Below are 18,970 nucleotides of genomic sequence, written 5' to 3' on the forward strand. Positions count from 1 at the left end.
CTTGTTTTTAAAACACCGGTTTGAAAAGGCAGGGTCTAAAGCTGATAGTGATCTTGGCTGGCCTTGGACCAATGACGGTGTGCCAATATGACAAAGCCCACAGGTGATCTGATGTCACCCTTCCAACTTGCAAATGTTTCCGCATATGTTAAAAAGGCCCGAGCCGCTTGGCTTCTTACTTCCCTGCCTGCATTTTGCATTTTAATCTTATTTGTTGTGTTCTACGAAGCACTGCTCCGCCAAGCGCTGCACGCACTCACGCATGCGCACACACACACACACACACGCGCACACACACACACACACACACACATCCACACACGCACACACAGAGAGACACACATATACTCAGTCTAGGACACAGTCAATCAATCAGTATTACATTTTCCTCATTGTCCTTCATGCCCATGCAGTCTATTTTACTCAAACACACACATGCACACACATTTACGCACACACAGTCTGGTCTACATTCGCATCACAGTTGCAGACCATGTTATGAGTGTGTGCGTGTAACTGTCTAGTTGTGTTATGCTGGAACTCTTATTTATTTGACAGGCCGTTATTAAAGGAGGACCCTTAGTAGAGAGAGACCTTTATTTCTGATTCCCCATGTTATCTTTAATTGATACTGTGGGCTTCTTGTTTTATGGAGTGAACACTGACAGTATGTCCCTCCAGGCCACCCTCCAAAGAATCATTACAAGCAACAAGCATGGCTGTTGTTAGTACTCACCGCTTGTGTACAGGCAGAGTAGGATCAGGTAGACAAGTCAACAGAGGATCTTGAGAGAACATTTGACTTAAAGAGTCAACAGAATCAACAATCTGTGGTGACAGAGTGTTGTGCTTTGCAGGCCCACTGTCCCACATGTTCCATAGGGTAAATAAATAAAGCACGTCAAGACAGAATTTACACTTTCAAACATGATGGATTTTGGCATTAAAATTTTTTTTGTATATAAATATAATTTCTCTGAGAAATTAACCTTCACCGCAGAAATCCGCTTACAGAGAAATCAGGTTATGGCAGGAAACCGGTGTATATGTTGTCGTAAACTGTCGTAAACTGGTTAATGTAAAGATAGCATCTACATGAAGCAGGTATTACAATTATAACCTCATTTTGATATGTTGAAGCGATGGTTGGTAATCTTCTTCAAAACATTCATTGTTATTTTTGTTGAAATTCTCTTTTAATCACTACAACAATCAATAAATTAAATGTTCTGTCTGATGGGTAAAAAGAAATCTGTGGCCCAAATGAAGAATTGGATGGTCTACCTGACGCTTTTATCTAAAGCGACTTACAATCCTACCCCGAGGACAGCTACAGGGAGCAATTAAGTGCCTTGCTCAAGGACACATCAAGTAGGGCTAGCAGAGCCGAGGATCGAACCTCCGATCCTCTGATTAAAAGACAGACCTGCTAACCACTGACCCACATTTTAGCTGTTTAGCTGTCTGTCTACCTGCCTGTCTTCCTGTCTGTCTACCTACCTTATCATCTATTCACATGTTTGATCACCAATACCAATACAAGAAGGCAATGTCTACTTCTTCTGACCGTAGGAATTATGACGAGAGCAAATGAGTGTTATGAGTCCATGTATGAGTGTCTGCTTGTTTTTGGTGCATACCTGAGCGTGAATGCAACAGACGCAATGTACATCTATGCTGACATTGTTGCATGTGAGTGTGTGAGCATGGGCGTGTATGCATGTGGGGGTCATCCGTCATTCTTTTGAATGGGATTTGCGCACAATAAACCTGTAGCCGAGCCCGGCAATGGAGATGGAGTGCACTGTCAGCTGGCCAGGATTTATGGAGGCCGATTCAGCTGATGGGTGCTGGGAAAGCCGTCTGATAAAGGGTGATTAATCGCCCTTACATCCCCCTTTACATCCTGCTTTACTTCCTCCCCAAACTAGATTAAATGCACTCATAATTATTCCAGAAGAAATCCCAATCCCACGCACTTTCACTTACAGGCAGATTTTTTCATTTTTATAGAGAGAGAGAATGAAGGAAGGCATGCAGGGTGGAGGGGTTGATATTATCTGTACTGTGAATTTATGGGTGAATGAATGCCAGTAGACCTGAGCCACACAAAAGATTCATATAATGAGAAAAAGATATGAACAATAGAAAAATGTCGAGGGCAGACACGATAAAGGCATGGCTGATTTTCCTTATTTTCTGTTGTGTAGTTTTCCTGCTTTTCCATCCGTTCCTCCCTCCTCCTGGGAGCAATGGAGGCATATGGTGTCGCTTAGGCTTGGCAAAGCTTAAGACCACTCCATGTATTAGCATCCTATAAATTAGCATGACAGACTGAGCGTGTGTGAGTGTGGGTTTTCTAATACTGCTATGCATATGAGGACCCGAGCTGGCACACTGGTGACAATAAACCTGCTAAGTTACTAGAACCCCTAGCCCTAACCCAAATGTGACTGGATGAGAGATAAGGAGATAGGAGTCACATACTACATGTCTGATGAATGAGTAATGACCTCTAGCTACACCTCACTGAACACCGTGAATGTTGGTGAGCTTTAGGCACATATTGAACTGTGTGTATCTGGACTGATCTGGAGAATGCAAGTGTTCTTTTCTGAACTTGTAATATTGTTGAAGACAAAACAACAGCGGGCAACATACCAACAAACATTTCAGTGATTTGTACTAAATCACTGAAATAGTACTCAATCATTTGAGGATTGTTTGTGTCCTGTGTGAACAACAGTACACACAGTGTTCACACAAACAGCAGCCTCCTCAGTGAAAACCAGACCCAGACTACCACCTGACCTCCTCATTTGCACAATTTCTGAATATATTGTCTCAGATGTGAAACCGGATTGACTAATTGGAAGTTTAGGTGAGTGACATAATGCCATATAAACTGTGCTCAGGAACTAGTGTGTAACACCAGCTATCGTCCAGCTAGTGCTTTCTCCTGGTAAGTGTAAGGAAGTGTGTCACAATCATAGTATTGCTATCATTAAGTTGTTTTCCAGCTTTAAGGTTATTCAAATATAGTTCAACCATAACAATATAGTAATATAAAGTACCAGATGTTTGAATAAAATGTCCCTGTGCTGTCGTAGTCTTATGTGTAGTGCTGTCCATGGTGCTGATCATGCTCCTGTCAGTGTGGCATCTTACCCGACTCAGGCCTCGGACTGTTTGTGTCGTGACCTTACGCATACTTTCTTATAAACAATTCATAATAAAGTTCATATGGAGCGTTGACCATCATACCCATGCACTGCAAACCTCTGTGACTTCCCCGGGCCAATGTTGTTCAAAGTGGCGGTGGTGCAAATAAATAAGGTGATAATTTATAATATGTCAACATATTTCATGCTCATGTCTCGCTGGCTTTCGGGGCCCAAGACTTATGGCCCCGGTAAGCGTTAAGGTGTCATTGACGGTAAAATTGACTTTAGGTTTAGGAGGATGGAGAATGAACGTAATAAAAAGTTAGACGGTAGTGTTGTAAAGGAATGTGCTGTGGGACAGATGGAGCAATTTTTGTTTTGTTTGCACCTTTAAAGACATGCCATATGAATATGTAAATATGCACATGTGTGCATCTCAACATAAACCTTCACCATAACCATAACCACACACACACACACACACACACACACACACACACAGACCCACAGGCAGCGACGCATGGAGAACTGTGATAGAGTGTTTGGAGGTCGTCTGAGGTGGCTGTGGGGTTGGATGGATGGAGGGATAGATGGTGGGATTGAGGCAGAAGCAGGGAAACAGGGAAGGAGAAATAAAAGAGATGGATGGCCTCTCTCTGTCAGGGTGGTTATTTAGAGGAGAGCTGTAAAGCTGTCTGGGAACGAACAGATTTCAGACTAATGAGCAAAAAGTATAGCGGTTAAGGGGAGCGGGCGGTCTCAGCACTTCTACCAAATGAAACCAAGCTGCCACTTCAAACTGCACACACAAAACATGTAAATCTGTACACTGTGCCTTTCACACAGCACATGGCGGGAAGACAAATACTGAGCATTATAAATAAGGATTCTACAGTTCGGTATTTGTCCTGTGATGCATTTTTCATTTCAGATGGGTGTGATTCTTTACCTGCATAAAATTCAGGGCTGTATACCGCTCCAACCACTGGATTCAGCTTCCAGCCTGCACAGGAGACACACACGAATGCACGCACACGCACACACACACACACACACACACACACACACACACACACACACACACACACACACACACACACACACACACACACACACACACATACACACACACACACACACACACAGGGTGAATGTTAATATTGCTGTATTAAACTTGTTGCTGTTTGCAGTTCCAAAAACAAAGCCTCTCTACAGAAACACTCTTCTATTATCTTTTATAATACAAGCTGACAATATTAATCTTCTTCTTCTGATTATTACACGTACAGTCATAGGAAATGGTGTTCTTTGTGTACTGTTCTATTTTTATTCAGTCATATTTTTGGTGTTTGGCAATAGTCTGCACAACCACCAGTAATCCCAATAAAGCAGATTGACCAGAACAGAAAATGAGAAAGAGAGAGAGAGAGTTGGGAAGAAAATATGTGTGTGTGTGTGTGTGTGTGTGTGTCTGGTGCCTGACAGCAGTGACGAATGGAAACCCCTTCAGGGCTCATTCTCTTTCTCTGCACCCTTAAACAGGGTGGAGGTCTGTGTCTGTCTGTTGTGTGTCTGTGTGTGTGGTGTGTATGTGTGTGTGTGTGTGTGTGCGCGCATGTGCATGTGGAAGAGAGGTGCTGACAAGTCTGGCCATTTAATTCCATCCCCTGTTTATCCACCCCCCTCTTTACTGCTCCTGCTCTGTTCCCTCCTCCATTCTTTCATTCCATCCACATGGCTGACGCTCCTTGAGAGAGATGGAGGATAGAAACACACCCTAAAGGGCCTTCTCTCGCTCTTTACCAATGGCTCCTGGCTCGTTTTATTGGCTCTATTCAGTTAGACCCCCCCACGCTTTAAACTCCCGCTTCCAGCTCTAATCATCCTCTTCCCTGCCGCCCTTTTCCTTTTATCCCTGCCGAGTAGGAACAGATTTCACATTGCTATTTGCATGATATTTCAAACCAAATCGACTGCCTCTTTGGAGAATATTGATTCCATTAATACAATGTGAACAAGTCTTTTTGTATGAAGCCAGGATCTTCTGCCTGGCTTCCGTTTGCAGCTTTTGGCTTCCTCTGCATTCTCAGTCCAAGTTCAAAGGGTAACATTGGATCACAATGATGTACTCCTTCTACACGACCATATGATCTGTTGCACTGTAGTGTAGCCAGGTCTGATACTGGCAGTGGAATGGGATGATGGGCAAGGACACTGGAGACTAGAGGAAACAGAAGGAACTAAGAGAAGGAGAAGAATGAAAAGAAAGGAAAGCAGCTTTCATCTTACCGTTTGTATAAGGGTTTGCCACCTTTTTGTTGGTCATTACTCTGGCTGTGGCATTGTTGACCTGTCAGCGGACAGAGAGAGGTTAGTGTGTGAGCAGTAACACGCACACACACACACACACACACACACACGCACACACACGCACACAAAAACAAGGAAAACAAACATGCATACTGTGGATAATCCACATCCCAACCACTCTCCATGCCATGCTGCTATTATCTCTTTTCAGCAAGAAAGGCGACATGCAATGAGTCAAAGGTCAAAGGTCTGATGCTGAAACACATTCAACAACATCAGAGACGATAAGTGAGAGAAAATTCCAACAACATTTAAACACTAGAATGATTGTGTAAACTTTGCGGTTTGTAAAATCGTGAAAAGTTACACAATATTTCAATTGAAGATTCTTTAAAAAAAAGTCCAGTTTTGGAGGAGTTGTGTAATTTCTATCCAACCTACATCCATCCTGTCTGCCTTGATGCACACAAAGCTGGACTTCACTGCACACTGCTGGACATCCCCTCACTGTTTAGCAATGTCCTGCACACGGCTTCCCCAGTGAGCCAGGTCTGGGTGGTCTGCAGCGGAGGAGAGGTCTGTGCTTGAGTTGGAAATCTGGCTAAGTTTGGCTGAAAATTGGAGCCACAAGACAATGTGAAGACTGCAATATTTTGCTTTGTGATATGTTTTCCTTTTGCGTTATTGTGAGTGCTGGTTCTGGCTTATTAAGATGGAACACATCTATTTCCAACAAGAGGTGGTCACACACTTTATTTTACAGGTTAGGAATTTCACAATAAGAGCTCACAGCTCCTTTCTTTACCACACCTCCTTGCAGGTTGAACTGCATGCAGCTCTGCATCCTAGAAACTAAATATGAATATATATTTAAATTGATTTTACAACAACAACTATGTTTGGAGGAAATGCTATGCCGTCCAGATTTACATATTTCTTAACTTAATGAGGAAACAATCAACAAATTTGGTAAGTCTTTGTTTTCCAACAATATTCACTCTTACAATATGATATCACTCACAGAGACAGAAGCATCAATACATTTTTAAGGTGTTGTATAGGCCTAAAGTTAAGGTTCAGGAAGAAGGTCCAGGTTAAAAGGGGGAGAAGTCCCCACATTTATTAACGTATAACCAAACCATGGTCTCTCATGAACCCAAAGCAACCCTGGTCTCAAGTGTCAAGGGGCTATGTGTTGTACACACAGCATCCACCACAAACATCTTCATCGGGAAGCAGCCGTGTTCACTTTACTTCATCAGTGGTAGCATGTGAACATTATATCTATGAGATGTGAATAGTTGTCAAGGTAAATCCAGTAAAACATATTAGTCCTCTTTTAGATGAACCCTGCTGAGACAGAAGATTGACCACTAGCTGCTACGGTTTGAGGGCTTGCTGGCAGATCACTGATCACCATTTGGAAGGGCTTTATTTTATTGAGTGGGTTTCTAACTCCAATCCAAACCGCTGTGACACCATGCACATGCCACAGACGCAAACACACGTGGCACAATCCATCATGAGCAAAGTAGAATTCACCATTTGTGTAAAAAGCAACCAGAAAACACAACACACTCACACACCACTGACTAGGTCTGTCTTTCTCTTCGTCACACACACTTACGGATCAGGGTTCAGCATGCAGCGTTCAAGGTGCAGCAGGCAGGAGAGAGGACATGGATGGAGGGAGAGAGGGAGGGGAGTATTGCAAGAAATGTCAGGCAGGCAGAGACAGGGAAGAAAGAGTGGGGGGAGGAGTACAAAAAGAAGGGGGGGCATAGGTAAGGAGAGACAGGAAAAGGAAAGCACCTCTATTTTGCGTCCCTCTACGATTGTACCATTTAGTTTCTCCCGTGCACGGTCAGCATCGACACTCGTTTCAAATGTTACAAACCCAAAGCCCTGCAGTGGCCGGGAGGCGGGGTTGAAAAACCGAAGCGACGGAGGACGGAAGTCCAGAAAGAAAAATTATCAAACAAATGGGGGAAGAAGGAGAGGAGAAAAAAGATACAAAGCACAGATGAGAGAGCTGCAAGTCAGGAGGTCAGGCTGCTTAAACACACATGAGAAACGGAGCTGGAGTTACAGTGAGGACATCAAACCACAGACAAGAGCTCCGATTATACTCAAATTACCACCTCATCACTGTGTTTGTGTGTGTGTGTGTGTGTGAGTGTGTGTTTGTGTTTCTATTCTCTGTTCCATCCCAAACTCTGCTGCACATGCATTTATAGAAACCACTGGACCTAATTGAATTAGCAGATGGAATGAAAGCCTCCACACACACAATGGAGTTTGGGATGTGCATATGGTTGTGTGTTTGTGTGTGTGTGTGTGTGTGTGTGTGTGTGTGTGTGTGTGCGTGTTTGCAGTGCTCTGCTGCTGTGCAGAGGCCCTGTGGGAGAGCAGATAAGTGCCATACAATTACAATCTCCATGGCATCAGTCAGCCGTGACTCTCTGAGCCCCGGGACGCAGCTCGCTCATGAGACCCTGTCTGCATCCCAGACTGGGCCCGGAGAGGCAGCTCACTCAAACAGCCCATATGCGGTAAAACATGCCTCGGAAGCCCAAACCGCAAAAAGACTCATCCATCTATGTCAATGAGCTCAAAGCAGGAAGAAAGTGAGAGCTGAAGAATCATCTCTTCCCTCATTGATTACTGCCTGTGTGTTAACTCTTCCATTCTACCCCATCAGTGTTGTTGAACTTCATCAGGAACTTACTTGCAAAGAGACATACTGTATTAGAGCCGTGGGCACCTGTTTAATCACACTTAGTCCTATGGACATAGAAAGCAAAAATGATGTTCTCTTCCTTGTACAACCTACTGACATATTCATCATTTGTACAGTACATAGTAGGTGGTGTAGCGATGACGTATTTCTGCAGAGAAACCAGGAAGTGAGCATCGCGCTGCTTCCCTCAACAAAAAGCCAATGGGATTCTTCTGTTGAATTTTGGGTTTTTGCAGAAAATAAGCTCTGTGGTTCAGCAAGACAATGTTCACAAATGAGCACCACTTTCATTATTTTTTAAGTGACTGCAATCATTAGAAGAAAAAAGGTAACGTGAGGCTATAAAGGAACTCCAGCACAGTCACATGACTTCACGTCTCCACCACTAAGCTAAAGAATAGTGTTCTAGTGAGGACGTTTTGTAGTCTCAGTGAGCAACGGGAAGTGCAACATGCTTTTCTACTCGTTCCTGCAGCACTGCATATTATTTGGTAATAGTTTTGCAATGAGTCCTTCGAACTAAACAGCATTTGACGAGGAAACACAAGGAAACTAAAGTTGGCAGTGAAGCGACACATGGCCGAGCCCCAAGAAGACTTCAGGTTGTTTGTGTGGAGGCTGATGGATATCTTTTGAGTCTAGTTCCCGCCAGCCTTTCACATATCTGCCAAATACCTCACCACCATCCATTCTGAGCTCCTAGACTGAGGAAGGTAAATGGAAGGACTTTCTTGAAATGAAAAATGGTATGTTTTCTTTCCACAAGAAAAGTCTTCGGGATACAACACTAGGCCTTGGGGGTTGACATTTGTCAGCTTCACCTAGCTGTTGGTCTGTACATAGTCTCACTGAAACGTATTCTGGTCCTGAAATGATATTTTCTGCATAGAGGCGTCCTTGTTCCAAAACCCCCTCAGACCACTGGAGCCCTTTGAGGAACCAGTGACCAGTGTTCTGGTCTAATACTTTATCAATGTCATGTATCTAACCTTGTCTAAATGTTCTCACCGAGTCTCGCCCTTACAGTGCTGCCTACACGTGTGATCCGTGCTCTCGCTGCTCCTGGCCTGCTCTGTCACGGCTGAGTTATGGCATGGCGGCAGGAAGATGAACTCCAGGTAATATGCCTGGCAGACACACCTGTAGAACAAGCAGCCTCTCAGCTCACGGATCCCGGGCCTGCCTGTAATTGCTTCACCAGATAATACGTGCGAACATGATCTCTTTTGCATATACAGGATTCACTGCCTTTCTCTGGCCATAAATAACACATAGGCCTGCCCTTGAGAGGGGGAGCAAATAAAACATATATTTAAAAGTGTGACGTCGGAGAAAAATGAATCCTTCTGACATTTTGTTCCCACGAATAGATGTGTTCCCTGCTCTGATGAAGACAGTCTGCTTTCTGTTCTGTATCATGCTGTAATGATTAGTGTTCTCTGTGTTACCCTTTAATGAGCATGCTGAATCACAAGTATCCTATGAACCATCTATTAATATAAATAAATATATACAAAGAACCAGTCATTACTGCATACAAGTAATGTATTGCAACTTTTGTTTGGCATAAATATGCTGTATTTCAATACATTAGTAACATCAGGATGGATAGATACATCAAAAGGAAACCATAAGTAAAGGCTATAATATCTGCAGCATCATCTAATCAAAACAAGCTGTAACATACTTGTTTCTCACATTTCTCCATAACATATGTTTACAATAAACCCTATTCACAGTTTCGGGCGACAGGGAAGCATCATGACTGACCATAATTTAGTCTATCTTTGCTAGTATGACCTTTGTATTTTGTGTTGTTTGTTTGTCATTTAGAGCATAACAAAGATGCTCCAAATTATATATATAACAAACGATATAACAAAAACATCAAATAATGAAAACAAGTGTGTGCGCAACAAATGAATGAGTAAGTAAATTAATATAAAACACAAATGAGGACAGCAGGACAAATAGTGTTATTTTTTTAATATAGTTTCATCATTAAACAATGTTTGTATCAGGTGTCTTTTCAATATGTATACCAACTAACCTCTGCTTGAGCAGCAGTTTGTGTGCTGGTGCATTCATCCAGTTATTAAACAAGCACATTACGAGGAGGCTAGGTGGGATCAGCTCCTACAGCTGAGAGCCTCATGACATGGCTCGAGGGTAATATACTGTAATGTTGTTTCTGGTGATATAAATGATCAATACGGATATTTATTCAGAGGGAGACGGTACTGGGAGGAGAACACCTGAGAATATCCTACTTATTGGCATAGATCGAGAAGCTAAACAGGTGAGGAGCCATGTGTTTGCAGACTGTGTGAATCCCACTGCCTGCGTCTAGAGAAGTGTGAGCGATTCATTGTATGTCCCAATGCACGGCGTAAAAGCTGCCTGCAGGCAAGTGTCCCTGATCCGGGTTGGTAATTACTACTAGACCGAAGGAGAGAGAGAGAGCTGTGGAGACAGTGGGGAGCGGAGGACTGCAAGAGAAGAGGGGGGCAGAGGACAAACATAGCCGGCTGGAAGATCCTGTGTGTGTGTGTGTGTGTGTGTGTGTGTGTGTGTGTGCGTGGATGTGTGGTTGCAGCGCACTTACCTTGGAGCCTCGCTCGTTAAAAATAATCTCCACGTCTAAAATCTTGCCAAATTGCTGTGGACGACAGGGAGGGAGAGGGAGGGCAAGGGACGAGGAGAAAAGAAGGGAGGGGGGGAAGGAAATAATTAAAACATGGCGACCTGGGCTGTTCTCTCTTACTCTTGAATAAAAAAACATTAAAAAGGTCAAGCAGTCAATGCTCCGAATTAACAAACTCCGACAATGAGATTAATAAAATATCCATTTCCTCCTAATGCTGTTTAAGGCTGTGTTTACTCTGTGGTGGCAATACAGTTGGTGTGTGTGTGTGTGTGTGTGGGCTCTGCGGTGTTAATGAACATTCCGGTGGTAGATGCGGACGCTATAGCAGCGCAGCACCTCACTACGCACTGCTGATCTTAATGATGGCCATCATCTTGCTTTTACTCTCCCCACTCCTTTAAAAAAAAAGAAAAAAAGCAGCACACAAATGTTTTGAGTGAAGGCAAAGGCCCACTCAGTCAAAACAGGAAATGGTTCATATTTAAGGGAGAGGCATTGCCCATCAAGGCTTATGATGAGCCATACATTTGTTTATCTGCTCATGATGCAGACCCCCATGGTAATTACCTGCCAAAGCCCTCCCTCACCAGTGCAACCATGCATTTTGTGCCTAGAGCTTCTATTCTATTAATGGTCTTAATTGGCTATATGCCTCATTTTAATTGGCTAATTACTTTAGAGTGTAACTTGGTGCTGGTGGCCACGCCTCCCAGCAACTTGATGTTGGTGGTGGATACGTGTTTAATGAAGGTGAGACCTGGCCTAATGGCTTTTAAACATGGTAAACACTCTTTTAGTCTCTTTTTTTAGCCTCAGCAGAGGATCACATGTACAGTAGAGATGTTGGAAAACAAGCAAGCAGGATTAGACTGGACAGCTTTTAAAATACCTTTGTGTCATTTCCCTTCAGTTTCCCAGACGGGACGAGTAATTGAATGGAGCAGAAGTACTACTAACCACGACCACTATGCTCTTCTCTAAATAAATGTAATGTCGAAACCCCTTCGTTTATACATGTGAGCACCATCATGTCAATGGAGGAAACTCGAGCTGCTCCAGCTGACAGGTACATCAATACATCTGAATGAAATGTGAAATGCATGCAACAGACTTCTCTACAATCTTTCAGCTCACTGGAGGCCATAGGTGCTATGTTTTAGATGACAAATATATATACACATTGGTAAAGGGATAGATCGGGTGTTTAGTGGGCTTGAATGAGGCCACCTAAAAGAAAAGCCCACCTTTTAGGTTTTACAATATAGCACAGTCTACTCTCGGGTCGGTACTCTTGCCCGTTTCTGCAAACTCGTCTTCTCTAAAATAAGATTGTGTACTTGACAATATCTTCAAATATGTCTTTTATGTTCACGTGACTTCTTTTTATTCTCTTTTTGATCCCTTTATGTTTCAGTGTCTCAGATACTTTTAGTTAGACTGAGGAACTGATATTATATTTGAATTGCTTTGTTTGAAGAGAAATATTATGAAAAAAAAGTATTTCTAAGTATTGCTAAGTAGGGCTTTTTTATTTTGAATGAAATAAAATGTTATTTGTTTTCCTTTCTGTTTCTAAAAGGAATGATGCTCAGTGGTGTTTCTGCTTTGACGATAATAGCACTAAGAAAATAATGAGAGCCTTTGTAGTATGTTTGTTTTCCAAAGGAAATAATATCTGTGTATATTTAGCAACTATTTTTAGCTTCAGTATGAATAAATATGATGAATAAATAAGGCCATCAGTGGAAGCTTGGCTTGAGCAGCTGGGATGAACTCATGGCTATGTTGAGCAGCACTAACCTTGCCAGGCAGTATGATAATGCTCAGCCTTGTGCTCCCCATAACTAGACCTTGAATAAAGTAGTTTATTTCAATAAATAAATAAACATAGAGCAGGCAGCAGAGCAAAGGCAAGGTCACAGCTCTAACCCTGAAGATGTCCACCAGCAAAACACACATGTTGCATATACATACAGAATTACACACCATCTATTTATGCTTTTAAGCTGAATAAATGAACATGGTCTCCTTACAACAATAAAACAATACAACAAACCGGCAATAACATGTTGAGAGAAATGTGTTTTCTCCTGAATTATGTTTGTTTTTGTCGTATAACAAGTATGTTTCTAATCAGATAACTCCTAAAGAACATAAGAAACACACTTATTCTAAGTGTTTTACTGAAGGTTGATCTAGGGATGCACCGCTCAGACCTTTTCAGTCCCGATACTGAGGCGTTGGGTATCAGCTGATACCAAGTACCAAACCAATACCAGAGTTTAATAAGCTGTTTCCCTTACTGGGATCAGTTCTGTTAGGCAACATCAGGCTTGCGGCTATTGTTAAACAAAGTGTAAGAAGTAAATACATAGATACAAATGTACTGAATTGTTATTTTTTTTAACAATGGTATGCAATGTCAAATGGGTCTATTGTCAATGATACCTGATCCAGCTGTGAGTCAGTCAAGGCCCCAGTAGAGGGCTGCATTTACGAGTGTGTGCGGTTAAATTGTGTGTGTGTGCGTGTGTGTGTGTGTCACAACAGAATAGTGAATCAGAGAGTAGAGGTTAGAGTTGGGGTGTGATCGTCAGAAAATTTGAAGAAGTCACTGAGATATTTGGTCGTTTATATTACTGAATGAGGGAGAATGAGTATAATTACAGCCGAGTGATGTCATGAGCAGGCTGAGAGTTTCAAGTCATCAACATAGAGAAAGTGAACTGGTCCCTTCTCATAAACCAGCACATGCATGCTGGAGGCAGCACTGTCGGATTACTCACCTTGTGTAACATGCTGTCTGTGGAACATTTGGAACACGTAAAGTGATTGAATGGACATAAGTAAGTACAATAACTGGAGAACTGTACTTAAGCACATTACTTGATCATCTCCATTTGTACTACCTCAATTAGCTTGCAAACGGTGGCTACACTGGCTAACATTTGCTCCATTTTCACCAGCTACAATATTACAGTTATGCTTACTGTGGGAGCGGGGTGTGGTTAGGCTCAGCTGCAGAGGGGAGGGAGCGGGGGTGTGGTTCAGGGAACAGTGCCGTGATGTGTAATCCGCCTCAGCTGGGGTCAATTGAATGTTTGTCTCTTTAATATAAGAGCAGGTAGTAGCTGGAGAACGAGAGGAAGAGCGGGGAGCAGACGCTGACCAGACGCTGACCAGACGCTGACCGAACGTTCGGAAGCAGAACGGAACCGGAAGCTTGACATAATAAAGCCGGTTACTTCTGAAACATCCTGTGTTGCCCTCTTTTGTGCTTTGCCGGGACTCACACCTGTTACACTTACATATGATGCATTCATGCATCATTAATAATACTACAGAAATACATAATATTACAATCCTGAATATAAAAGGGGTGGACTACATAGTATAAGAATCAGTTGCTTTGAAATTCAAGTAAAGTCAACACAAAACTCAAGTCAATAGAAAAGTGATCATTAGAACAGTTATGTATATAGGATGTATTTCAGGTCTGTAGGTTTAGACTCTCTGTTTGCTAGGTGAAAATCATGATGAATTATGATCAATTCTTCACTATGAAAGGTTAACCAATGTATTGCGATGGAACCTTAGATGAGTTTGTAAATGTGATTCCCTCTTAATACATATTGTGGTTATGAATGGCCAGCAATAAAATGTATTGGAGTAGATTGAGCTTGATTTGCTCACTAAGCACTCTCTTTAATTGTACATTTCTTCTCCATTTGAATTTATATTGTTTATTTATTTTAAAAAAAGAAGAAAAAAAAAGTTTATGTCTTTGTCAGGGAACACATTCCAAGAACATCTTTGTTGTTTAATTTGACCATATTTGTATGTTGATTTCCTGATTTGTTCAGTTTTGTTGGGAAGTCAAGTGATAATATCTTGACTTTTAAGATTTTAAGAAAGGTAAATTAATAAAAATGTCTCCGGTTTGGCAATGTACAAATCTGTGTCTGTGCATCCATGTGTGTGAGAATTCATTCAATCAGTGGGTGTATCCTTCGGATCAGATCATTAAGAATCGGGGCAAATGAAAGTGCTCCTCCACTCAGCCTAATGAGAGGGATGAAAGCTACCCTTAATTGTTGTCCACAATGGCTGCGTTATTTCATTAGAACTAATTACCCTGTCAGCCATGCCAGCAGTAAGGCAGGCCGACACACACACACACACACACACACACACGCACGCACGCACGCACGCACGCACGCACACACGCACACACACACACACACACACACACACACACACACACACACACACACACACACACACACACACACACACACACACACACAAACGGATACAGCTCTGGTTAGCACAAATTCAATAGTCTTGATCAATGAGTGGATGAACAAGAAACAAGGAGGTGATGTAGTGGTATGGAGTTTGTTCACTGGTTTTTGTCTTCTGTGGTGTGGTCCCACTGACGTCTCTGTCTACAAAAAACAGGGCAGTATTTTTCACTTTATGAAGTCTTATTTCCACCGCATGGTTTGGCCTACCTTTACTCTACTCGACTCACTTTTGGGAGTAGGTCCTTTTTTCTACTTTGTGGCAGATGGTATCCCCTCAATGTGGGTGGTGCTCCCAGTTGATCACTGTAGCGACACCACGGGAAACTGCAGTGTAGTGCACCACGTGGTATACTTCGTAGTACACGGATAGGGTCAATTGTGTAGTGTACGTTGTAGTGTATGACTGTACACAGTAGTGTACGTTGTAGCGTAGCGGTGGTGTAGCAGTAGTGTACGTTGTAGCGTAGCAGTGGTGTAGCATTCAATTCCATTCAGTTTATTTGATTTAGCCCAATATCACACATTACGAATTAGCCTCAGAGGGCTTTACAATCTGTACACATACGACATGCCGGTCCCAGGACCTCACATCGCATCAGGAACAACTTCTGAATTAGTGTGCAGTAGTGTACGTTGCAGCTACAACGAGTGGAAACAGTAGTGAATGTACTGTACACTAGTGTACGTAGTGTAAACAGTAGTGTATGTACTGTACACCGTAGTGTACGTAGTATAGATAGGAGTGTATGTAGTGTGGCATAGTGTACACTTTCCACCAATCACGGTCGTTTTTCTCCTATCTTTCTTCTCCTTCATCTATCTTTATTCCAGGGGTTGGTCCGGGAAGGCAGCCGTCTCCATTAGTCCAAATTAGAGCAGTGTAAATCAGCCTCAGCCCGCTAAAGACGCAGTGTGTGCCCTCACAGATTCAGGGGACTCTTTTACTCACGGAAAGCTGGCTCCTTTAAAAGAGACTGCAATGTCCTACTGTAGGCAGTGTGTGTGTTTTTCAGAATGAAACTGTAAGTGTTGAAAGCAGAAACAAATATATGCCTGATAATGATAATAGTACGGTTGTAACTGTCCAGATGTATGTGTGTTGGCCTGTCACTGTTGATCAAATGGGATCAAACCATGCTTACAAAGTCCTGATTAGCTCAGTTTCTTCATATAATATTTACTACATGCCTTTTTCCCAAAACGTTTTGTTGTTTATTGAGTCACAAATATTTAATGTTATGAAGACATATTTAAGGTTTTAAACTAACGGCTTTGGGGGATTTTATACATTTTATAAATACTCCATTGTAAAAGTACATTATATATGTCATTATTGTTGATGCTTTGCCTTGTGAGCAGTATGGCAATGAACAACATTATAATAATTAACAGCTAGTTTTTCTCTGAACTTTAGTGATGTAGTACAAATTGAAAATACAAATACTTCACAATTGTACTGTGGAGTTTAGACCTCATGAAGTGCTATGGAGCAGTTGTTCTGTTCCACTGTTCTAGCAACAAAGGTCGAGATGAAGAAGACTGCCAGCTAGTAATGGATGCAAACAAAGCAGAATTCAAACTTTAAGTCATCATGGTTGTGTGTGTGTGTGTGTGTTTTACGAGGAAAGAAATGTATTCACCACATTTTTAGCTCTCAAGAATACACACATTAGACCTTGTGCATGAACATGTTATGTTTTCTTATCTTGACGTTCTCTGACTTTTTTTTCGGATGGTGGGTTGAGCTGCGTCAGATTCAGCAAGCGCTCCTAACTTCACATACCTGTGTAGATGACCAGCATAAACCTGATGAACGCCACCATTTCAGGTTAATGTCAATTAGCACAATTAACGCCACAATAAAACTGTACAAGGCTACCAGTCCTTTCTTAAAATGTAAAACACAGTGTGGTCATGAGAGAGGACAAATGTATCTTTAATAAATCATGCATGTAAAGCTGTTTATCTTTGATGGTTGTTTGTATATATGTGAAACTCCTGTGGTTCTGGCACCAAAAATACAAAATCTGAAAAGTGATGACATCACCCCAAATTACCGGTCTCACCTGCTGTGCCTTGACTTAATGGTAAACAGAGCAATAACTTCTCTCACTGTCCCTCTCTATTTCAAACACTAATTGCCTTAATCAACACAAACACACCGGCCCTACTGGACGCAACAAAGGCGAAGCTCATGCTCTCTACCTACCCACTCACTGCAAAATGGCTTTATTGCTACGCTGATATGTTGATGTAAATTAGCAGAATTTAGATTATAATTACACCTCGCATCCTCGGAGGCAGAGCCGGTTAGAGTGGAGCCTTATGGAATAATTGGGGAGGCAAATGAGAGTGAAGACATGAACAGGAGACATTAAAAATAATTCCCTTGCTGGGAACACTGGGCTACCTGTGCTGCTGGAAACCTCCAGAACAGGTGATTAAGCAAGAGTAGGTGTCATTAAAACTCCATTAGCACAAAACCCAACCCCCGGTGCTCATTGCAAATACACACGCGCACGCACACACACACAGATATGGTCTACCTCAGCAGTGTATGTGGATGTGTGTGCGTGTGACACACTGAGTGCACGTCTATGTGTGCTGAGTATCTAATGACTCATTTAGGACCCCTACCTCTGGGAATGTGACAGTAAGGACCCTCTTGCGGCTGGCTCACTAAGTGCCTGTTTATTAATTAAACACAGCTGAGGCTCAAGGGACTGCAGCAGTCCTGTATATCAGCTTGTCAAGTTTCACTCTGCGTGTGGGGCTAAATGAACAGGGTCCTTCTATGAGTGCAGGCCAGCTGGATGCACGAAAAAGATGCATCAGATATGAAGGATTTTGGGAAAAGCCAAAACAAAACAAACAGACGCGGACACACTTGGTCAGACTGGTACGACTTCTCTTCTCGTTGCAGGGAATTATTTTAGGGGCAGTCCTACATATCTTGAGAATGAGAGAATTGAATCATTGAAGTGGTGCTGTGAGTGCCAATTATCATTCTACCATTAAAACCCTCTTCACCAGCCTAGTAATTTCCCTCCAAATGTGTTGTTCTAATTATGAATTAAACTCAAATAAGCTTGGGTAATGAACCCAGTTTTATTCCTTTCAGATGCCCTTTTGGCCTCCGTTGCTGCAGTCGTACACTTTGGTCCTGCGTCCTGAGCTGGACTTCCAGAGGTGTTTGACGGAGTATCGCCGTGTATTATTGTGCAATTCACAGAGATATACCTCCAGCTTGTAGCTGCATCACCTTTGATTGAACTTCTTTATATGGCTTTGTTTAATACACCCGTATTGCTTTTCTATTACAGCTTTTGCCGAAATGACACAGAATTCCATTTGCTGTAATGACCTAGCTATTGCCTTTGTTTGCATTGTGGCGGTAGTCTAGCAGAACCGTAATGGGAGATGGAGCCAGTTGCTCACAAGTCCCATTTTAGGTGAATGGAGGACAGTGCCACTGGAGCTGAGATGGAATCTGGACTGCAATGGCACCGTCCTGCCCACAACCATTAATCCTTGAAGCTGGACTATTAACAGGGAGAAAAGAGAAGAGGTTGCATGTGCCTGTGTGCTTGTGATGTATGCCAGCCTTTAACATCCGAGCGGAAACCCTCGAACTCAGTGGCTCTAAACTGCTAAATTGCTCTTCTGAAGTGACAAAAACAAGCAGTTTGGGAAGTCACTTGTGAAGTCAATCATGAGATCAAAACTTTTCTACTAAGTGTTCAGCTTTCCTCTGTATAGTAGTATTGTGCACATCAACTCAGTTGCCGAGGTCTGGGAGCGC

At 42.4% G+C, this 18,970-nt stretch overlaps 1 protein-coding gene across 2 annotated transcripts in view; it reads right to left on the minus strand.

The window, feature by feature from the left end:
- Positions 1–18,970, minus strand: part of rbfox3a (RNA binding fox-1 homolog 3a) — a 172,037-nt gene that overhangs the window by 17,997 nt on the left and 135,070 nt on the right. For both annotated transcript variants that reach the window (XM_034559377.1, XM_034559378.1), the window contains 4 exons: positions 10,820–10,873; positions 7,287–7,379; positions 5,454–5,514; positions 4,114–4,167 (listed from right to left, as the gene is read on the minus strand). In XM_034559377.1, the coding sequence (XP_034415268.1) occupies positions 4,114–4,167; positions 5,454–5,514; positions 7,287–7,379; positions 10,820–10,873 (262 nt within the window). The remainder of the gene's footprint in view (positions 1–4,113; positions 4,168–5,453; positions 5,515–7,286; positions 7,380–10,819; positions 10,874–18,970) is intronic.

The sequence above is a fragment of the Cyclopterus lumpus genome, chromosome 19 (assembly GCF_009769545.1).
Source record: "Cyclopterus lumpus isolate fCycLum1 chromosome 19, fCycLum1.pri, whole genome shotgun sequence".
NCBI lineage: Eukaryota > Metazoa > Chordata > Actinopteri > Perciformes > Cyclopteridae > Cyclopterus > Cyclopterus lumpus.